At 35.8% G+C, this 23,797-nt stretch overlaps 1 protein-coding gene across 2 annotated transcripts in view; it reads right to left on the bottom strand.

Annotated features, from left to right (window-relative positions):
* SPRED1 (sprouty related EVH1 domain containing 1) overlaps nt 1–23,797 on the bottom strand; it is a 140,650-nt gene that overhangs the window by 56,913 nt on the left and 59,940 nt on the right. For both annotated transcript variants that reach the window (XM_047863735.1, XM_047863734.1), the window contains exon 2: nt 15,704–15,878. In XM_047863735.1, coding sequence (XP_047719691.1) covers nt 15,704–15,878 — 175 coding nt within the window. The remainder of the gene's footprint in view (nt 1–15,703; nt 15,879–23,797) is intronic.

Raw genomic sequence — 23,797 nt, forward strand, 5'->3', positions numbered from 1 at the left:
CATTTTGGTTTCATTAATAACAACTAATAATTTGGGAGAGCAGAGTAAAATTAAATACGTACTTTCAAACTACTATGTACTTTATTATAGTTGTTACCTTACAAATAGATAATTACATGTTTACAGACTGTGTTATCTAAGAAGTAGTCTAGTTGTAACTAGATGTAAATTTTTTCACTAGTAACTTTCTGAAATATTTTGGACTCCAAGGAAAAATCATTTCATTTTTGGAATAAAAATGCCAAATTCAAATTCAATTACTTCATAACTGAAAATCAATAATTGGTAGAGCTCAAATAGTTGCTTCATATTATGATGTTTAGTTTTCTGGATGATATAAAAGCTAGTATCCTTTATGAAAGACACCAAGAAATATGAAACTGTATTATCAAATACAGAATTTTGCTAATTATCCATTAATACAAATTTGTATTTAATGCTATGGTCTGAGCTGAGTCAATTTTAGACATTCTTAAAAAGGAATAGAAGGAACAATGCACTGTTTTTCACATAACAGCAGTTCAGCTACAACAGATGGGAGGGAGCCAGTACTCTTTCAATACATGTATGTCGTAAAGGAGAGACTGAGGAACTGCTCGAGAATAAAGACACGTGACAGCTAAATGCTATGTGATCTTGTACTGAAGGAGCAGAAATGTTATAAGAACATTATTAAGACAGTTTACAAAACTCGAATATGGACTGTAGATTAAAGTACCACATTTATGTTAAATTTCCTAAATAGGATAATTAAACTGTGATTATCTAAGAAAATATCCTTGTTCTCAGGAAAAATACATTGAAGTATTAAGAGGTCAGAATATATGCAACTTACCTCAAATAGTTCAAAAACAAGTAAGTGTGTGTGTGTACTGGGGAAGGAGAAAGAATAATAAACCAACATGGCAAAATGGTAAGAAAAATTAGTGTATTGGGGGGGAAAAACTATATTTGAGTACAAGGTATATAAGAGATCTTATACGATTCTTGCTAAAAATCGATTCTTTGCAAATAAATGAAATGGACAAACAAAAAAGGCATGGAAATATAGATAAACAATAAGAGGAAAAGGGGACAAAATTGAAGGGACAGCAAAAATTTAGAAAGTAATAAAGAATACAATGTAAGATTTTAAAACCCTAAATTTGAAAAACTAAGTGAAAGAGCCGATTTCCAAGAAAAACTATAACTTATCAAAACTTACTGACAAGAAAACAAAACCATTAGAAACCTGTAACCATTAGAGAAACTGAATCAGCAGGAAGTGAGAGCAATAAGGGAATGGAAAATGAGATACACTGTGGTTCTCTCAGCACCTCTAAGAAACAGGTCAAGCACTAGAGACCACAATCAAGAAGGCTATCATCCCTTGTAAGAGAATTTAGAAGGGATTACTGTGAGGAGAAACGGGAACAAACCGCTGCTACTGACTTCTAATTAAGACACTGCTCTAACTCCTGGTGGCCACACAAAGAACAACATGAAATTCTTGGGCTCCGGCAATACCTCCTACTTCCTTCCATGGCTCCTTTCCCAAGCCCTCATAGGCTGTTAGGTCTCTAAATTGGCCAGACTAAAACTAAACAAGCTTAAACAATTCTCTACTCCCTCAACTGGGTCTACCGAATTTGACCCATACAAGGGACCCATACAAGTCTGAAGGAGTCTACCTCAATGATCTGAGAATTTAACAGCCATAAATCTTTATTAATCAACTCATACAGCAATACCTATATTACACAAAACCATTTAGAAACACAAGAATATTCCAAAACTTAATGATATTTGGAAAGCTTCAGCCTTTGAGTTGAAGTAAACCAAAGAGAGAGAGAAAGAGAGAGAGAGAGAGAGAGAGAGAGAGAGAGAGAGAAGGATACATAATATTTGAGTAATTTAATAAATAACGCTAAACTTTATAAATCCAAACATTTATACTACAGTGAATTGAAGCCTTTCAAAAGGCTATGGATATTAGAATAAAGCAAGGTCTCAAATCAATAACTGAAATTCCTCCCAAAGAACTAGAAAAACAGAGTAAGCAGAAGGAAGAAAATAATAATAAACAAGTAAGAATCAATCAATGAAAACAGAACAGAAAAAAAAGGAAACAAAATGCTGGTTTAAAAAAACACAATAAAATTGATAAATCTCTAGCAAGGCTGACAAATTAAAAATGAACATACAAATACCCAATTTCAAGAATGAAGCAAGTGACATCACCACTAAAGAGCTTGCAGCCTTTAAAAGTAAAATTGATAGATTAAGAACTTTACATTCATAAATTAGAAAATTTAGAAGAAATAAAACGATTCTTTGAAAACTGGATATTATCAAAACTCAGTCAAGATAAAGGATAACCGGAACTGTCCTATAACCATTAAAGAAATTCAATTTGCAATTAAAAGCTCTTAAAGAGATCTCTCTATACTGAGATGATTTAACTGGAGAATTCTACGAACTACTTAAAGAACACACACCAATTTTTAACAATCTCTCCCAGAAAACAGAAAAATCACTTCCCAATTCATTTTATGAGGCCAGTATTACCTTGATACCAACACCAAAGATCATACCAAAAAAGAAAAGTACACACGAATACCTCTCATAACTTATACAAAATTCATTAATAAAATAGTAGCAAATTGGGGGGTGAGGGGGGGGAAGGCCAGGTGCCCTCATTCAGAAGAGTTGGCTCATCCAGAAGAGCATGTGACTCTTGATCTCAGGGTCATGAGTTTGAGTCCTAAACTGAGTACAGAGATCACTAAAAAAAAAAGTGGCAAATCAAACCCAATAATACACCATGACCAAGTGGGATTTATTCTAGGCAACAAGGCAGGGTCAACATTCAAAATCAATCAACATAATCTATCATATCAACAAGCTAAAGATATGATCATATAAAGTGCTACACAAAAAGCATTCGACAAATTCTTACATGCATTTACAATAAAAAATATCAGCAAGTGAGAAATAAAAATTTTTTTTTTACCGTCTGTTTATTTTTGAGAGAGAGACAGAGTATGAGCCAGGGAGGGACAGAGAAAGAGGGAGACAAAGAATCTGATGGAGGCTCCAGGTTCCTAGCTGTCAGCACAGAGCCCGATGTGGGGCTCGAACTCACGAACCGTGAGATCATGACCTGAGCCAAAGTCAGATGCTCAACTGACTGAGCCACCCAGGTGCCCCTCTAAAAAAAAAATTTTTTTAATGTTTATCAACAAGTTAGAAACAAAGGAGAATTATCTCAATTCATTAAAGAGAACTATAAAAAAAAAACCTATAGTCAACATCATACTCAAGGGTAAAAGGCTGAATGTGTTTCCACTAAGATAAGAACAAGGCAAGGATGTACACTAATATCATTCTTCTCGAACACAGAACTGGAAGTTCTTGTCACTGCAATAATGGAAGAAAAAGAAATAAAAGGCATAGAGATTCAAAAGGAAGGAATAAAGCTGTTCAAATTTGTAAATGACATGATTATCTACATTTAAAACTCCTAGGGGCACTTGGGTAGTTGAGTCGGTTAAAGCAACCAACTCTTAATTTCAGCTCAGGTCACAATCTCAGGCTTGAAAGATTGGGCCCCTGTGGGGCTCCGCCCTGGGCATGGAACCTGCTTAAAATTTTCTCTCTCTCTCTCTCTCCCTCTACCCCTTCCCCTAGCTCCCCAGTCCCCACACGTACACATGCTCTCTAAATAAATAAATAAATAAATAATCAATCAATCAATCAATCAATCAATCCCAGAGAATCTAAAACCTCACAGGTCAGCAAAGTAACAGGATACAGAAATTAAACATCTCTCTATACAATAAGTATGCACTAATCAAAATTATGAACACATTACGTTTACAATTGTTCCAAGAAAAATAATACACTTAACAAAACAAATATAGGATGTTTATGCTAAAACTCACAAAATGCTAATGAAAGAATGCAAAGACCTTACTAGAGACAAATCACATTCATGGCTTAGAATATTCAACATAGTAAAGATGTCAATTCTCCCCAAATTGACCCACAGGTTTAATATAATTCCTATCAAAATCCTAATACAGAATTTGTACATATAGGTTAAGATTATTCTAAAATTTATACGGAAAGGGGCGTGTGGGTGGCTTGGCTGAGCGTCCAACTTCAGCTCAGGTCATGATCTCATGGTTCTTGGGTTCAAGCCCCACATCAGGCTAGCAGCTGTCAGCACAGAGCCTGCTTCAGCTGCTCTATCCCCCTCTTTCTCTGCCCCTCCCCTGCTCATGCTCTTTCTCTCTCAAAAAAAAAAAATGTTAAAAAAAAAGAACTTCTGAAAAAAATATTTATATGGAAAGGCACTGACCTTTGAATAGCTAAATAATCTCAAGAAATAATAAAACCACCATCCAATACATGGCAAGGGCTGGGGGGGGGGGTGCTTACAATATTGTTATAGTAATACAATGTGTTATACTTACGGAGGGATAGACAAATAGAGTAAATGGTGCTGGAAAAACTGCACATTCATAGGCAAAAAAAAAAAAAATCACCTTGATCCAAGTATCATATCTTATATAGAAATTAACTCAATTTGACCAAAGACTTAAATATAAAATGTAAAACTATAAAACTTTTTAGGAAAAAAACAGGATAAATCTTTGAGACTTAGGGCAAGACAGGGAGTTCTTGGAATTGACACCAAAATCATGATCCATGAAAGGAAAAATAAACTGAACATCATAAAAATATGAAAGTTTGCTCTGCAAAAGATCCAGTGAAGAAGATAAGAAGACAAGCTATGAACTGGGAGAAAATGTCTCCAAACCACATATCCCAACAAAAGACAAGTACCTAGAATATATAAAGAACTCTCAAAACTCAACATCAAAAAAAAAAAAAATCAATAAGAAAAACAGGCAAAGGACATGAACAGATTTTTCACAAAACAAGGTACAAATAAGCACATGAAAAGATATTCAATATTATCAGCCATTCAATGAGAGCTCTCACTATATACCTACCAGAATGACTAAAATAAAAAAATGTAACTACACAAGATGCTGGCAAGAATGCCAAGAAAAGTCTGGGATTGTTCACACACTGCATACATTGCTAGTGGAAATTTAACACTGTATTGCCACTCTGGGAAAAAAGTTTGGCAGCTTCTTACAAAAAACTATCATTCACTCAACAATTGCACTCTTCGTCATTTATTCCAGAGAAATAAAACTTAGATTGACAAAAAAACCTCCATGTGAATGTTTGGAACAGCTTTACTTGTAAAAGCCCAAAATTGCAAACAGCATAGATGTCCTTCAGTGAGTCAATGGTTAAACAAATTTGGTACAAAGACATCACAGAATACTAGCCAACAATAAAAAGGAACAAACTATTGATACACTCAGCAACTTGGATGAACCCTCAGGGAACAACAGTAAATCAAAGAAAGGAAAAAAAAAAAAAGCAAATACTTGTGATTCCAATTATATAACATCTTTTGAAATTACAACACTATAGAAATGGAGACCAGATGAGTGGTTGCCAGGCCAGGGAGGTGGATGTGGTTATAAAAGAGTAACAGGAGGGAGGATTCCTGTGGTTACTAAATTGTTTTGTATCTTCTGTGGATGGTAAAACTGTATAGTCTTAAATACCAAAGTGAGTACAAGCAAAAGTAGGAAAATCTAAATATGATGGCTTGTATCAATGTGAATATATATTCTAATTGTGATTATATATAGTTTTGCAAAATGTTACCAATGAGAAAACCGGGTAAAAGGTAACAGTATCTGTTCATATTATCCCTTACAACAGCAATTAATAATCTATGAGTGTCTAAATAAAAATATCAATTAAAACAGTCTATGGAACATCTGCAAAACTAGATTTCAGAAAAATGAATATCAACTTCTGGTGGCAGAACATAAGAGACATTAAAGATACTTCCTTGACATAATAAAGGACATCTCAAAGCAACCGCTAACATCATACTTTTATCTGTGCAACACTAGAAATTCCACTAAATTCACAAAGAAGCCAACATTAGCACCAACATTTAACATTATCCTCAAGTTCTAGTGAATGCTTACAAAAGGAAGGCAAGTTGCATGAATGAGCTTTACAGGATACCAGAAATGGGCGGGGCGGGGGGGCGGGGGGAGGAAGAACAATCATTTACAAGAGTCACAAATTTTTTTGACATGCCTAGGAAAGAACTTAAATGAGTGTACCTATACCAAAAAAAAAAAAAAAAAAGATAAATTGTTTAGTGTTCTGAATGAGCAAAAATATACCAATAAAAAAGGGTAAAAACAACCAATACGGGAAAAACAAGTATTAGCAGATATTAAACTCTACACAACACTAAAATAATTTATAAAGTGAAATATTCACTTAACCATCAACAGACCAGTGGAATTGAATAGGAACTAGTATGGATTGAATTCCATCCTTCTGAAATCTAGGAAGAAAGGTCTCGTTAGAAACTGAATCAGCGGGGGCAATCTGGGTGGCTCAGTCGGTTGAGCATCCGACTTTGGCTCAGGTCATGATCTCAGGGTCTGTGAGTTCGAGCCCTGCGTAGGGGTCTGTGCTGACAGCTCAGAGCCTGGAGCCTGCTTAGGATTCTGTGTCTCCCTCTCTCTCTGCCCCTCCCTCGCTCATGCTCGCTCGCGCGCGCTCTCTCTCTCTCTCTCTCTCTGTCAAAAATAAACAAACATTAAAAAAAAAAAGGGAAAAAAAAAAAACCAAAATCAGCTGGCATCTAGATCTTGGACTTTGCGGCCTCCACAACTGTGAGAAAATAAATTTCCACTGTTCAAGGCAACCCATTTATGGCATTTTGTTATGGATAAAATCTAAACCAAACCATCATACTTCACATCTTAAACTTAAAATGCCTAACAACATCTAACAACACATAGAAGGCACCCAAATATCTGCTGATTAATTAAAAAATATCAATCAGCTAATCAATTAAAAGCATGCTACATTCATACACTGTATGCTACATACATACAGTGAGGAAATATTTATAAAGCTAATGAAGTCAGTAAGTTGGGATCAAAAAGTTTGGGTTTTAATTTAGCTATTAGAGAGGCTATTCGCTATTGTAACAGTTTAATTGCAGTTGGAAAATAAGAGAAAGGATGTGAAGTATATCACAATCAGATATAAAATAGAAACATGAAGCCAAGATAATCCTGATGAGCCTGAGAGACAAGATTAACCACTATAAATCAATCACTAAAGAATGAAGTACTACTTTAAAGCTAATAATTGAATAATAGGGTGCCTGGGTGGCTGAGTCGGTTAAGTGTCCAACTTTAGCTCAGGTCATGATCTCGTGGTTCATGGGTTCGAGCCCTACATCAGGCTCTGCACTGGTGATGTGGAGCCTATCTAAGATTCTGTCTCTGTTCCCCTCTCTCACTGCCCCTTCACCACTTGTACTCTATCTCAAACTAATACACTTAAAAAAAAATGAAACTGGGGCGCCTGGGTGGTGCAGTCGGTTAAGCGTCCGGCTTCAGCCAGGTCACGATCTCGCGGTCGGTGAGATCGAGCCCCGCGTCAGGCTCTGGGCTGATGGCTCAGAGCCTGGAGCCTGTTTCCGATTCTGTGTCTCCCTCTCTCTCTGCCCCTCCCCCGTTCATGCTCTGTCTCTCTCTGTCCCAAAAATAAAACAAACGTTGAAAAAAAAAATTTTTTTTAAAAAATGAAACTAATAACTGAATAATAATGAGAAAGTATAGTATAGTCAGTAAAGAAATGCTAAAGCAAGTGTTAAGCTGAAGTTTTCTGAGAAGACAAAATAAAAGCAACCAGAATGGTGATATATGGGACATACTGCAAATCTTAATTTTCAAGAAACAGCTATCACATGGCTCCAGAAGAAAGAGAATAGAAATGATAACAGGCAGGTTTTTTCCTTTTCAGGGAATATTGGCAATATTAAAGAATTAACTGTTGCAATACAACTGCTGGGACAAAGTCACAGAATTCATGGATATACAGAAAAGCCATTAACAGTACAATTTATTACCTTTTCAATGGAATGACAAAATGAATTGGTAATTTTGGACTACATGAATGTTATCATTATTAGCATTATTAGCATTTCTTCCAGTTCCAGGAAAACTATTGCCTAAGTTGCTTTCTCTAACTCAATTTTCCTATTTTTCCATTTGTGACTTACCTGTGACAATAAAAAGGAAATGTTCCTGCCATTATCATTTCCTCAAGACTAGCAAGCTGTCGGCCTACGTTCTCTATTCCACATAAACTCTTAACATGCTATCTTTATAATTATCTAGTTAATGTAAAAGAGGGGAAGGCATTTCCATAAATTCAATGCATGCTTTTGGTGAATCACAAATAAAAAACTCAGCAAGGCAACATCATGGAAGTGATTGCTTTGGGAAACAGGCAGATGAATTCAAGACCATAAAGAAGCAGTGACCAGATTATAAGTTCTTCTGTGTTGAAATAAAGAGACAGAATTGTATCTAGGAAATTTCTGGAAACTACTAAAGAAATATTAGACCCAGGTTTTAGAAAGTTCAGTATGATAAGCAATACAGAAGCTAGAAGTTAGGTAAAACTGGGCTATGAAAAAATATTAGGTCTTTACCTGCAGTAATACAGGACAGACAGAAGGTAAGTAGAGATGAAAAGGATGAAACAGAATCAAAACCAAAGAACACTTGTTTGAATAAATGGAAGAATCACTAACTCCTAGGTTTATGACTGCTATTGCTGCACAATGATACCATTCTCCAAATCCACAAAAAGCCCAAAATCTTACATAGCGTAGCTTAAAAACTCAGCCAAAAATACAGATTCATTCTACCTTAATGACACTCAAGATTTGAAAAGTCCAAACATATAAACTAAAATATAAGGCCTTGGGGTGCCTGGGTGGCTCAGCCAGTTAAGCATCTGGCTTCAGCTGAGGTCATGATGTCATGGTTCATGAGCTGGAACCCCCGTGTTGGGCTCTGTGCTGACAGCACAGATTCTCTGCTTGGGACTCTCTCTCTGCCCCTCCCCTGTTTGCTCTTGCTCTCTCAAAATAAATAATATATATATATTCTTTCTCTCTCTCTCTCTCTCTGCCCCTCTCCCTGACTCACATTCACTCTCTCTCTACAATATAAAAATTTTCGGGGTACCTGGGTGGCTCAGTCAGTTGAGCGATCGACTTCAGCTCAGATCATGATCTGTTTATGGGTTTGAGCCCCACATTGGGCTCTGTGCTGACAGCTCAGAGCCTGGAGCCTGCTTCAGATTCTGTCTTCCTCTCTCTCTGCCCTTCCCCTACTCCTCTGTCTCTCTCTCGAAAATAAACAGACATTAAAAAAGAAATTGTTTTAATTTTAAATATAAGGCCTTATTCAAAGAGAAATCTTCACGCAAATGTTACCTACCTTTTCTCACTAACATCTTCCTTGGTTATTCAATCTAAAATTTTAACATACCTTCCTACAAAATACTCCCTATCTCTTTTTCCCTGTTTTATTTTTCCCCTTAGCACTTAGAACTCTCTTGCATATTATGTACTTCACTTATTTATTATACTATTTCTTCGTCCCTCACCAGAAGGTACACTGCCTTAAAAACTAGGACTTCTTTGTTCATTTACATATCCCCAGTGCCTAGAACAGTGTCCAGCACACTGAGTACCACTCAAGAAATATCTGTTATACAAAAGACTCACTTTTAAAAAGGGAATATTCCCTTTTAATAATGTAGGATTGATTAAGCCAAAACTCAGCATATATTGGCTACTGAAATATGAATGAGAGTGGTTTGAATGACTGACAAGAAAAATTTAGACTGGATTACAAAGGAAAATAGTAAGAAAGATACTAAAGCCCAAAGGAGTCTAGTGAAAATGGGAGAAAAACCAGAGGTATAAAGTGAGAGAAAAAGCATGACACTGTAAGAGCAAGAAAAGGGGAATCCAACAGAAGCGACAGTTAATTGTAAAATTCCTCAAATAGAACGGTTTTGAGTAAGAACCAGACCCAGAAAGGAGGCTGCTGAAATGAAGACCAGAAGGTTAAGACTATGCAAAGGAGAGCAGCCAAGAATGATGACGAGGCTCAGATGTGGAAAGGTTGGCTAAGGGAAGGAACTGCTACATTGGACAGAGGACAATGAGCTAGAGGGCAGTGCGCTGAGTCGTACTGTGTCATCAGCAGCACTTAAATACATGGCTGACAGAATATTCTGTAAGGGGAATACAGAACAGTAAAAATGCTGAACCATCTCTACTCCCACTGGCACTTTCTAACTCTGTGATATTATGGTGAATAGAACCAGTATCTTTCAAGAGACTGAGCTGCTGAATCCTCAGGGGAAAGCTTGTTAATGCAATGGGTTTTCAGTGGAGGAGGAGTTCTGTACAAGGACGGAGGTTTCATAACGGAATAATTCACAGAGATGCACAGTGGGCAAAGCTAAGCAGAAAATTGCTCTGTACTTTTATAAAGTTCAATCCAAGGTAGAAAGATGAGACCTGATCTTCTAAGGTTTCCAATGGTGCAGAGTGGGTAAGTCTCATTTTTTAAAAAGCCCCTGCTGTGTTATAACTACTTTATTTTCTTCCTAGGAAACAAATACTCTAAAATCTTGGTTTAGGCTCTAGTAAAGAAACCCCAATTTATCAATGTCTTTTTAAACAAGAGAATCATTATCTTATAGACATTTTCATTTTTACAACCATTTTTATCCAAAACCTAGTAACTTATTAATTCAAAAAACAATTCCTTAAGTCTCTGATGAATTCTTAAAACCTGAAATGTTTCTATTTCTCCTTTCCTCTTTTTAATATTACCTTTGTCACTGTTTATAAGGTATCTATCTTCTAACTTTGCTTTGATACAGCACTTTGATAACAGTGCCTTTTTCTTGTTTCCACAGAATGTTTTAGGTAATCCAGATGTCCTACTTTACCTTTCTATACAGCCTACCCTATTTCTTGTTATATCTTTGTACATCACATGCTTTCAACAGTGTAACAGCTTTAAACTAGTAACTTCATAGTATTTTTATTATTTACCACATAAACTTAAGAATAGCTAATTAAAAATCCCATGGCAATTAAAAACCGTGTTTAGTAATAAATATTTTAGCAAATATTAAATATTATTACTGACAGTTTATTCAGGTACTTATAAAGATTCTAAAGGTATATTAGAATTCAGTATCCCAATTTAAATATCGCATGCAATTCAGCTAAAAACAATCAAATAATATAATCTATACATACGGTAAATACTCTGTAAAAATGTTTACCTATGAAACAGAAGTGTGATACTAACAGAGAAGGGTCACTATATCTATTGAAAACTGAATGCAAAGAGAAAGCTTCTATCACGGGAAATGTGAAGCTCCATAGTGAGGATTATCTATACAAATTAACAGTTGAATTTTAGTCGGTATTTTAAAAAACCTGATCCAAGATACCACTAACCTGTCTTGAAGAAATCAAAATTTAGGAAGAAATGGAAAATACAATTCACATAAATGGAAAAAGCAGTTCTGAGAATCTATCATGCCAAATACTATTCCATCCATCCCCAAGTGTCTGGGAGAAATAATACCTTCATTATCTTAGACTACAGCACCGAAGCCTAGAGCTTCTTTTGAATGTATTCTCAATCACCAAAAAAGTATGAAAGTCAATGTAGAACAGAACTTTCCAACTTTTTCCTTAGGCATACTTAGGAAAGTAACATTTGTTTTTTGTTGTTGTTGTTTTTTAATCTTTATTTTTGAAGAGAGAGAGAGAGAGAGAGAGAGAGAGAGAGAGAGAGAGAGAGATAGATACAGGGTATGAGCAGGAGCAGAGAGAGGAAGACACAGAATCCGAAGCAGGCTCCAGGCTCTGAGCTGTCAGCACGGAGCCCGACGCGGGGCCCGAATTCACAAACCGCAAGATCATGACCTGAGCCAAAGTCAGCAGCTTAACCGACAGAGACACCCAGGCGCCCTGAAAAATAACATTTGTAAGGCAACAAGGGAAGATGAGGAGCTGCTGGTGGTGAAGAAACAAGCAGCCTGGAAGCTCCTGCCACTTTTACCTAGTCATGCACAGCACACAGGTGGAGAAGCTTAATTCAGGATATCAAAGGGTAGCCTGAGAAATTCTACCTTTGTAAGCATTATAAACACAGGCAAGTTATTCGTAAGCATTATAGGAAATAATTTAAGTCAGACTAAAACAAATACCATATGATTTCACTCATATGTGGAACTTAAGAAACAAAACAGATGAACACAGGGGAAGGGAAAAACAAAAAGAGAAGGAAGCAAACTGTAAGAGACTCTTAACTATAGAGAACAAGCTGAGAGATGATGGAGGGAGGTGGGCAGAGGATAGGCTAAATTGGTGATGGGTATTAAGGAAGGCACTTCTGTTGAGCACTGGGTAATGTATGTTAAGTGATGAATCACAAAATTCTACTCCTGAAACCAGTGTTACACTATACTGTAAACTTACAAAAAATAGGAAATATTTTCTGATATCTCTGAATGAAATGAATGAACCAATGAAGTGGTACTGACCTAATTACACAAAATATTTCCTTCCTGAAAAAATCCCAATCAGCCTACTCTTTATTTGTGCTCCCTTTCTTGTGTAGGGAAAAAAAAGTGAAATATAACTCTTTGAGAAGTACAAGAAGACATTTTTTAGTACAAGTCATGGTAAATCAAAGCCTGGAAAAAATCTCCTACCAGAGTACTTTTACGCTTGAGACAAGCTATCTTCTTCACTATTGTTACCAGTATTCTGACCTACTAAAATTCATCCAAAGTAGAAGATGCTAAGATGTGAACCATATAAAAAATGGGTACAGAACAGTTTTTACCAAATATCTTTTATATGATTAACTGTTGCATGAAGACAACAGTAACATGTAGTTTACTTACCAACAAGGATTTTAAAAAGAACTATTAACTTGGGAAGAATTTTGCAAACTTACAGACTCAACAGTCATAAGGTACTACTTCTTTAGAGCATGAAACTAGAACCCAGAAAAATGCATTAAAATAAAACCAACCAATAAAAGTATCTACAGATATGAACATTAATGATCCCCAAATGCAGTGATAATGAAAAAATACATAGCTTCAGAAGGATCTTGGTCAGATATGTACTACCCAGGAGAGGGGACCAAATAATCTACTTACTTCAATTCTCCGTCCCATTTGTCTTGAGATTCCAAAAGACTTTGCTATTTTCAAAGTATAACCACGCATTATTGCTTCTGTTTTTGATCATACAAGTCCCCATAACCTAAAACTCTTTACTATAGCTAATCCCAAAGGAAAAATGGCAACCCTCCAACTGAAAAGTAATTTTTCTTTCGTGTCTACATAGAGATATATTTATCATCCCTGTCTCACAAATAACAAGTTTCCTCTAGGTGAAATGATTAGGTAAAACAACAGATGTTCTGAATCCTAGGTTAGTGCTGCTATCAGAAAAACCTATTTTTTTTGTTAGTCCATTAAGATTCTATACCCTAGGACTCAGGCGCTCAAATTAAGTACTAACATAAGGAATAAGTTTGTGTTCTTTCTGAATCCCAGTTTTATTCTCACTAGCTTTCTGTCAAAGCAACACTCTCAGCAACCACCTAATCCATTAATCTGAGCGATCTCTGACCAGCTTCACTCCTAGTTACATAGATCTGATCTCGTATTTAATTATCGTAAACTGTTCATCTTCATTAATGTAACTAATATTCTGTTTCACTCTGAGATATCTTTTCTCTATTTTACATCTAGGTCATCTTTTCCTTGTTTCATGCTTTTTCTAGCAAACTTTTTTCTCCAATTCTTTCTCCACCTTTGACTTGTCTTCTCTTTTTCTATCTTTACTATTAAAACATGTCTTAAATCTTCACTACCACACTCAGTTCCTAAAATCTACAGCTTCTCTTCCAACAACATCCCTCAGTTATCATTAGCTCAGACAAGAAGCATAAACTCCAGGACAGGTCACCAAAGCCTCTTTCATAGACGTTTACAAGACTTATTTTAAATACGCATTAGTATATGCCATCCACCATCTTATCCAAAGTAAAAACAAACCACTTTTAAATATTTAAACTTTTAGAGATGACATGTTAAATTTCCTATATACACTTATGACTTCAACTGGGGTTTCCTACAATCCTTAAACCACATTCCGGTTAATTGAGATACACAGTCAGGAATGTGAATCATAAACTCAAAAAACTAGAGTTGGAAGGCTTTCAAGAAGATTTAGGGTAACTACCATTTAACTGAGGCAGAAACTGGGGCACAGACAAGTTAGGCAACTCTCTAAATTACTAAAATATTTTAGTAGTAAAAAATATCCAGAAACCAAAATTAAAAGTAGATTTATTCAAAACGCTCATGTATGAAAGAATTATTTGGAACTTAAAACACATTCTCAAGAGAGATAACATTATTGATGCTAAATGGGCTCACAAAACAGTCCACAATTACATATTTAAAGGGAACTCAAGTTATTTTCAAGAGTCTTGGAAATTTTTGGCATTTTATTCTCATTTTGCTTCTAAGTATATGCTTTCCTTTTGCTTGATACAGAAATGACATTAACATTACTCAGCTTCTCAGATACAACTGCAGTTGTTTTCTGGCTCACAAACGAACAAAGGAGAAAGAGCTTTCCACACCAATTAAAAGAGAGTAAATATCGTACATTATCAAAGTTGAGATTCAAATTTTAAAATACACAGATGTAAGAAAACATTCATCTGCGCGGAAGATGTAGTATTAAAATCAAGGCTGGCAACCAGGTAGTCTTATGTGCCTAGGGTAACTAGATTAATAGAGAATGAAGAGAAAGAACCTGAAAAAAGAGTCCAGGGTAGGAGCCAGTAAAATATTCTGTAAGGGTCGAGATACTTATGCTCTCTGCTGCAACTGTTCAATTTTGTCATTGTAATATTAAAGCAGTCATAGACAAATGTAAATGAATGAGCTAGGCTATGTTCCAATAAAACTTCACTTTCGGATACTTAAATTTGAATTTTATATAATTATCATGTGTCACAAAATGATTACTCTTCTTCAATTTTTTTTCAGTCATTAAAAATGTAAAAACCAGGGGCACCCGGGTGGCTCAGTCAGTTAAGCATTCAACTCTTGACTTTGACTCATGGTTTTTTGAGTATGGACCCCGTATCAGGCTCTGCACTGACAGTGTGGAGCCTGCTTGGGATTCTCTCTTGCCCCCTTTCTCTGCCCCTCCCCTGCTTGCTCTCTATCTCTCACTCAAAATAAACAAAAATAAACTTTAAAAAAATGTTAAAACCATTCTGAACTCATGGGCCATACAAATACATAGCAGGCCTGGATATTCCCTGGGCACTTTAGTTTGTCAACCACCAGTCTATGGAAGAAAGAGTGGGAAAGAAGGAAAGGCAGTGTGTACCTAGTTTAATAACTGTGTGGACTATTCATGAATACTTTTGCATTAAATCTAATTAAAAATTGCATCTCCCTTCTAACATATATATATTAATGAGTCCCAGTTGGCATATTTCACTATCTTTAACATTTAAAGAACTTAGAAACATAATCACTGATCCAGGACAACAATAATTCTCATAAATAACGTTACACTCAGCAAAACTTTAAGTAGATAATTCAATCTATAGAACCTTAAAATTATATCAACAGATACATTATTCATTACCATTTTGTCCCTGAGTCGCTCTCCACGGATAAAAAAGTCAGCGCAGCCATTCTCTTCCTGGTGAGGGACTTTGAAGACAGTGACGCAGCTTAGTCCACTCCCTCCAAGTGGTAACCATCCACCACTTGAGTCATCCCGGGTCATCACCACAGCTCGCACTCGTGCATAACTATTACTAAAACAGATGCAAAGATTTGAAATTAGGTTTTCCATAAACAAGAAAAAGCCAAGCTGTCAGTCTTATTTGAGAAACCAAAGACCACATTAGTTAATGTGTGGTAACTAATATGTTTCCTACTTCCATGATAGTCCACAAGGTAATCTATTTGAAAGAGGTAAAAAACCCACAAACTAATTTAAAAGGTTAACCTTTATTCTGAAGCCCAATGTTACAATAAAAGACTACAGATCTCTTATTTCAATTTGTCATTTGAGTACCTCCAGCACATCTATCTGATGGTCACAGAACAAGTTATAAAGGACCCCAAACACAAATATTGTCAAACTACACAGGCCACCATCAAACTTGTCTATTTTCCACCTGCTGCAAAAAACAACCAGGACAAATTACTGCTATATTTTAGTACATAAAATGTGACATCTCTAAGTATCTAACATTTCTAGATTATTAGTTCTTCCTACTAGGAATCTACATCAGACAAATCATATAAAGACAAATGTTCTGTTTCAGCAACTAATCAAGCAAAGTCATGCCCAAAAACTTTTCATGCCCTCTTTTTAGCAGACTCTAACGAGACCACACTCTAGTTCTAGCCAGAATCATTTCCCAATATTAACCACAACTGTTCTTTACATAAAACCTAAGAAATATGTTTCATATACTAATATTCTAGACTACTGACATCTAAGCATTTTAGTTCCAAACTTTTAATATAGTAATTAGTAGTGAAACCCTTTCTAAAAGTAGTACACCCTGATGACTTCCTGGAAAACTGTATTAAGGGTGCCTGGGTGGTTCAGTTGGTTAAGCAACTGATTCTTGATTCTGGCTCAGGTCATGACCTCACAGTTGTGAGACTGAGCTCTTCATTGGGCTCTGCAATAAGCGTGGAACCTGCTTGATATTCTCTCTCTCCCTCTCATACTCTCTCAAAATAAATAAACTTAAAAAATTTTTATTAATAGAACTTAAATGTGTGTTGGTTATTATGCATCTCAGTTGAGGCTCTATGTGACAATTCTGTGCTACTTCATGTCTTTGCATGTTCTAAGTGTTACGTTGCCAGGTGTCCTTTCTGCTGTCCTAGTGATTGGCTGAAATCTCCCCCTAGCTTTTGTTTAACTTTGCAGATTTATTTTGTTGAGGTATACTATAACATATAGATCTTCAATATAAAATTCAACAATTTCTGACAAATGTACACATCTACATTTAACCAACACAATAAACAAGATATAGAACACTGTCATAACTCCAGAAAATTTCCTGAAGTCTCCTACCCACCAAATAAGCAGAACCACTGTTCTAGTTCTAAAAAATACATTACTTTTACCTGTTATCGGCCTTCAAATGCATGTAATCAAACAGAATCCCCATTTGTACCCTTTTGGTGTGACTTAATTTGACTCATGCTATTGTATTAGCAGTTCATTTTTACTGCTACATAGGCCTCTCACTGAATGAACGGATCACAATTCATTCATACTTTCTTGTATTGATGGACACTTGGATTGTTCCTAGTTGTTGGCTATTATGAATAAAGCTGTTATACAACTATTCTTGTACAAGTCTTTTTGTAGACATAGGTTTTCATTTCTATTATGGAATGGAACCGATGGATCACAGGACAGTACATTTAACTAAAGAAGAAGCTAACAAACTTTTCCAAGGTGGTGTTACCATTATACATTCCCATGAGTAACGTACTATGATTTCAGTTGCTCCACATCCTTGCTAACATTTGGTGTTTTCACACTTTTAAATTATACTCATTGTAGTGAGTTTACAGTGGTAACCCACTGTGGTTTTAGTATCAATTTCCCTGATGATTCACTGTATTGAACAACTTTTCATATGGCTATTGGCCATTTATACGTCACCCACTTTTTACATCCTTGGTTATTTTTTATTATGCTGTTTTTTATTATTGATTTTTAAAAGTTTTTATATGTTCTTGACACAAGTCTTGTGTCAGAAAACTCTAACTTTTAAAGCTTCACTGTGTTGTGGTTGAGTGAGGAGTCTAAAGTCAAACTGTCACAAGCTGGATCCTGGCTCAGCAACTTACTAGCTGTGTGTCCTTACGACAGTTACTATATCCGTCTTTAATAAATGTAAACAGTGCCTAATACATAAGGAACGATATATAAGTACTAATTATTATTACTAAAACAAAGAATTTAAAATTGTAGCAGTCATCCTGGTACTTCAGAGCCAGGAAGGACCTGAGAAAAAATAAAATTTACAGAGTCAACCATAATTCTCTACTATTGGAGTCAAACTAATACTTTAAGGGGAGCACTACAAGTCTTTACCTTTATAAGCAACTGTTCTAAGCTTTTTATTATTCAGTTATTGAGAGGCTCTGTTCTTGTCTGGGTCCCATGCTTCCCAATCTTCAACTCAGAGAACTAGTCAAAGGACGTATGAGGGCATAAAGTTTGGTCTAACAGAGGGTAGCAAATTGAAATTCTCCTCTTTGGATGGGCTAGAACAAGTGCCTCTACTATAAATAATCATGACATGGATACCAAGAAGCCAGGGAAGCTTGTTACACGGAGAACCAACTTGGAGGGCTAGAATCAATACTAGACAAAGGTCATCTGGTCTGTCAAGAATTTATCCTAAGGATATCTCAGAAGCACAGCACATAATTTAGACATATTAGGTTCAGATTAAATGTCTCTGAACAGAACTCATCATTTAAAGGTCAACATGTTTGAAGTTCAGTGAAGTCATAAAGGTAGAACTTGGGTCAAAACCAAAATTCTAATTCCCAAGAAGCATTTAAGTATTTATTTTACTACAGGATCCTGACTCTTCCTTCTTATGTAATTATGTAGTAAACTGAGAAGTTAAAGAATTTTACCCTAGGTTCCACAAGACTTAGAAAACCCAAGTTGTGAAACAACCCCTTCTGAAGCTCAGGGTATATTTTGACTTTAGAGTATGCAAATAGTTATCCTCTTTAGGGCATAAACTCTTACTTTTTCATCTTTGAATCTTACATTTACAATTTCTATAATGCTTCTCAGATTTTATACGTTAAAGATATAAAAATGTGGGGCGCCTGGGTGGCGCAGTCGGTTGAGCGTCCGACTTCAGCCAGGTCACGATCTCGCGGTCCGTGAGTTCGAGCCCCGCGTCAAGCTCTGGGCTGATGGCTCAGAGCCTGGAGCCTGTTTCCGATTCTGTGTCTCCCTCTCTCTCTGCCCCTCCCCCGTTCATGCTCTGTCTCTCTCTGTCCCAAAAATAAATAAACGTTGAAAAAAAAAATTTAAAAAAGATATAAAAATGTGTATAAAAAAGATTAGAAAATATAAAAACCCCAAGTAGTTATTTTAGGATGGTGAAGTTAGGTATTTTTCTTTCATTTCTGTTTCTTCAAAAATTATCTTATAATTACTATTTATAAATTAAAAGTAACATAATATAGAACTTACATTTTAAGCATATCTTGGCTCTACTGAAGATGCTGTAAAATTTTAGAATGTTCTCTTTAACGATATATGAATATATTTTTTTAAAAAAATAAGTATCCCTGGGTGCCTGGGTGGGTCAGTCAAATAAGCATCCAACTCTTGATTTCAGTTCAGATCCATGATCTCAGGGTCACGGGGCACTCAACAGGGAGGCTGCTTAAGATTTTCTCTCTCCCCACCCTCACTCCTCCCCCTTTTACTCTAAAATGTAAATAAATAAATAAATAAATAAATAGCCCTACCATAATTTCCTTTGGCACCCCAATTACCTTTTTTTTTCTACTTTATAAAGTCCCACCTAGAAGGGATGTGTTGTCCTTCCTAGGAAAATCAGATAAAATAAAGATCTCTTCAGTCGAAGAATAAGGTTGCCTGATTCATTGTTCATCTTAATACAGTAAGTTTTAAAGCTAACCAGAAACTTATATACACTTTTTTAAATTTCATGCTTTCAACTATACCAAATATGTCACTGTTTCCCTTATCTATTCAAGCTGATCTTTCAAGCTTTAAAGTATTCCAGAAACTTGTATCAATAAATCTGTACTCCCCATACCACAGTCTTCATCAGTTTATAACTTAACAATTCAGCTTCCAACTTCAAGACCTAAGACTAGAATACTTACCATACAATTTTTCAAGTTGTTCAATAAACGTGTGGGGTGGTTATGTGTGGGGTTTTTTTTGGGGGGGGGGGTGTTTTTCTTTTTTTAGACCTTCCTGCCAAGGTTAATCTTTTCACATGTGCTTTTAATTCTCATAGTCTCTTTGCCTTCAAATGTCATTAACTAAATAAAAGTAGCAACTCTTTTGTCTAAAATATGCATCTACACCTAAAGACTAATGGCAGCTCTTACAAACTATCATATCTGCTGTGTAGCACAATAAAATTTGTACTTGTCACCTCCTCCTTAGATAAAAATGGCTTTAGAGCAAGGAACCAAATTGTTTCATTACATTTGAAACAGTAATAAACATTTTCCCCTGATTATGTCAACAATAGAAGCCCATTCTAGTAAATGTGGAAAATAAAGAAAAATAGTATTTGCCATCATGGAGTTAAAATGTAAGAACTTGTCGGTTACTCTCTGTGTGTACCGTATTTGTAATCTGTTAGTCTATCAGTTTGAGACAACAGCCATTTACAATGACAATTTATTCTTACTGGTAAGAATGCAGCAATTTCACTCTTGAGCTTCTTTAATACTTAGTTGAAAGGCCCTTGTGACTGATCTAAAAAAGTCAAATCTGACAATAATTAGTTCTTTAATTTTTTAAAATACTTCAAACTAAAGCTCTATTCTTCCCTTTGGTAGTGGACTACATAATAACCACCTTTCAGCCTAGCTTTCACTCTAATGAAGTGAAGAGGCTCTTATTGTAAAACATTGCTGGGTTTCCTTTATTTTATTCAATATCTAAATTGTATCTCAATTGCTAATCTCTGATCTCATCTGAACAACTGTATCAAATATATCCTTTCAGCCATAGTCAGTGAATTAAACAACTAATGTACAAGTCCAGGTGAGAAGTAATGTTGGATTGGCCTTGGGTGATAATAATGAACACAAGAAGAATGGACTGATTTGGGTCTATTTTGGAGAAAGCCAGGAGGATTTATTGATGTGGTTAGGTAAGTGCTCTAAATTATCTAAAATTCTTAGTCACCATGACCTTTATTTTCTAGAATTTTCAACTGGTATTTTAGTAAAGTTAAAGGCAAAAGAAGAAGACCAAACATGAAGATAAATTTTGCCTCTCTTATATTGATCCATATAGTTTCTTCTAAAATAGCAGTACTGTATTATACACAATCAGAATAACTTTAAAGTCATACTTGATTGAATTTTGTGGTAAATGCCTATTATGGTTGCATTTTCACATGTGCACACTGGCAAAAATATTTCATACCAAATCAGGGGTACAGTTACAGAAAATTCTACAAGCCCTAATAGTTTTAACTGTCTAATAAACAAAATGTCCTTGGCTTAAAAATGTCCTTCTTTTTTAGTTTCTTTTCTCCCTTGTAGAATACTCTTGTTCTGTTATTACCAAGCCTATTATACATGCACCCAACTGTCTTCTTGTTCTCTTCATTCTTTCTATACCATCTCTAATGTTCAACTGAGTTGTCTTTCTTCTATTGACTTACATAAATTCTTTTTATTACAGATGCTAATCCTTTGTCAGTTAATGTGAATTATAACTATATTCTGATCTGTGGCTTCTTTTATTTTTTTAATGTCTTCCAAACAACAAAGCTTTTATTTTACCATGGTCAAATGTATTTCTTTTCCTTTATAATTGCGCTGGTGACTTTCTATAAGATATCATACATACCTGTTTTAAACCTCTTACATCCTTTGAAGAGATAAAACTTTTTCTTTTTAAAGTCATTTAAGTGTACAGAATTCTCTATTTTCTGCTAAAGTAAAAAACTGCTTAAAATCAACATGTCTGGCAGAGCAAATATTCATGTATCTGCTGAATTATAGCCCACACTAGTCTTCTACCATTGGCCAGAAATTAAATGCAATTTGGTCTTTGTTTCTCAGCTATTTATGGTTTTGTTTCCACTGAGCATGGCGACCAGGTCTTCAAAGCTGCTGTAATAGTGCTGGTGAATTGAGACCTACTTTTATAATTTCTTTTTGTATCTAGGATCCACTCTGGTCTAGCATGGATTTGTACCAGAAAATTTACCCATCCCTTTCCTAAACTTAACCCAACCTCTAAACATTCCTACCTTTACATGCTTTAACACTTCCAGGTGTAGCTTTATTCTTTTTTTTAACTTCACCTATATATTTAACATTACTTCAAAACAGGGCTCAATTATATTTTCACCAAAAAAACTGCCAAATTATTACAAGGATATTGCCAATATACATCATTTATTCCTTACCTAAGAAGTCTCCTACTTAAAGAGGATGTTTAATATACATTTACAAAGCTTGAAAATACAGAAAAAGATATATGACAAGGGGAGACTGTGGCTAGGGTTTACTTAGACAATTCTGACAAATTACAACAAATTTTACATACTAAAGTATCTTAATAAACATATTTATATAGACAATTCTGATTATTGCTTTGTCACAATACCATGCATACCTGTCATATAAGCTAGGAAATGCAGTCTATATTTCCAGGCAACCATGTGCCCATCTAAAAACAGGGTACATGGGGCGCCTGGGTGGCGCAGTCGGTTAAGCGTCCAACTTCAGCCAGGTCACGATCTCGCGGTCCGTGAGCTCGAGCCCCGCGTCAGGCTCTGGGCTGATGGCTCAGCCTGGAGCCTGTTTCCGATTCTGTGTCTCCCTCTCTCTCTGCCCCTCCCCCGTTCGTGCTCTGCCTCTCTCTGTCCCAAAAATAAATAAAAACGTTGAAAAACAATTTTTAAAAATAAAAATAAAAACAGGGTACACTATTACTAAAGAAAAACAGAAAAAATATGCAGTCTCTGGCAGAAAGATAATAGAAACAATGACAAATAAAGACTTAAGACCATGGAACCAAACTGCTCTCAGAATGAAGTACAGAGGTATGGTAGGATGGGACAGTAGAGAAGAAAGGAGAGAGAAACAGAGAGGAAGAAAAGGCAGACAAAAAAAGGAAAGTATTTTAGAACTGGTAAGTTTAGGGGGCGCCTGGGTAGCTCAGTTAAGCGTCCAACTTCTGCTCAGGTCATGATCTCACAGTTCAGGGGTTCAAGCTCTGTGTCGGGCTCTGTGCTGACAGCTTGGAGCCTGGAGCCTGCTTCTGATTCTTTATCTCTCTCTCTCTTTGCCCCTTCCCTGCTCACACTGTGTCTCTCTCTCAAAAATAAATAAGCATTAAAAAAAAAAAAGAAGGAAGGAAGGAAGGAAGAAAGAAAGAAAGAAAGAAAGAAAGAAAGGGTAAGTTTGAGGCACCTGAGTGGCTCAGTTAAGTGTCCGACTTCAGCTCAGGTCATGATCTTGCAGTTTGTGAGTTCAAGCTCTGCGTGGAGCTTTGTACTAACAGGTCAGAGCCTGGAGCCTGCTTGGGATTCTGTCTCCCTCTCCCTCTTTCTCTCTGCCTCTGCCCCTCCCCCGCTCATGCTCTGTCTCTAAAAAATAAACAGTAAAAAAAAAAAAAAATGAAATGGTAAGTTTAAAAACGGTCAGCTACACCATTATGAATGATCAAAATGCAGTTAGAAATGTCTACATTTAGGAAACAGATCTGAGAAAAGGCCAGGCCTGTACAAGTCATTCAGTTTGTTTTATATAGTAATGGTTCTCAAACTGAGGGGTCAGGATGATTACTGATACTACTGAAATTGTGATCAAAACTACAAACCAACTCCCCTGAAGAAAATATATATGGCTAAAAAATCACATTTGAATACAATTTTGCAGATTCACAATCCCTTCCAAGAAAAGGTTCACAAGGCTGAGATTAAGAATA

Source organism: Prionailurus viverrinus, chromosome B3 (genome assembly GCF_022837055.1).
Source record: "Prionailurus viverrinus isolate Anna chromosome B3, UM_Priviv_1.0, whole genome shotgun sequence".
In the NCBI taxonomy this organism is placed as follows: Eukaryota; Metazoa; Chordata; class Mammalia; order Carnivora; family Felidae; genus Prionailurus; species Prionailurus viverrinus.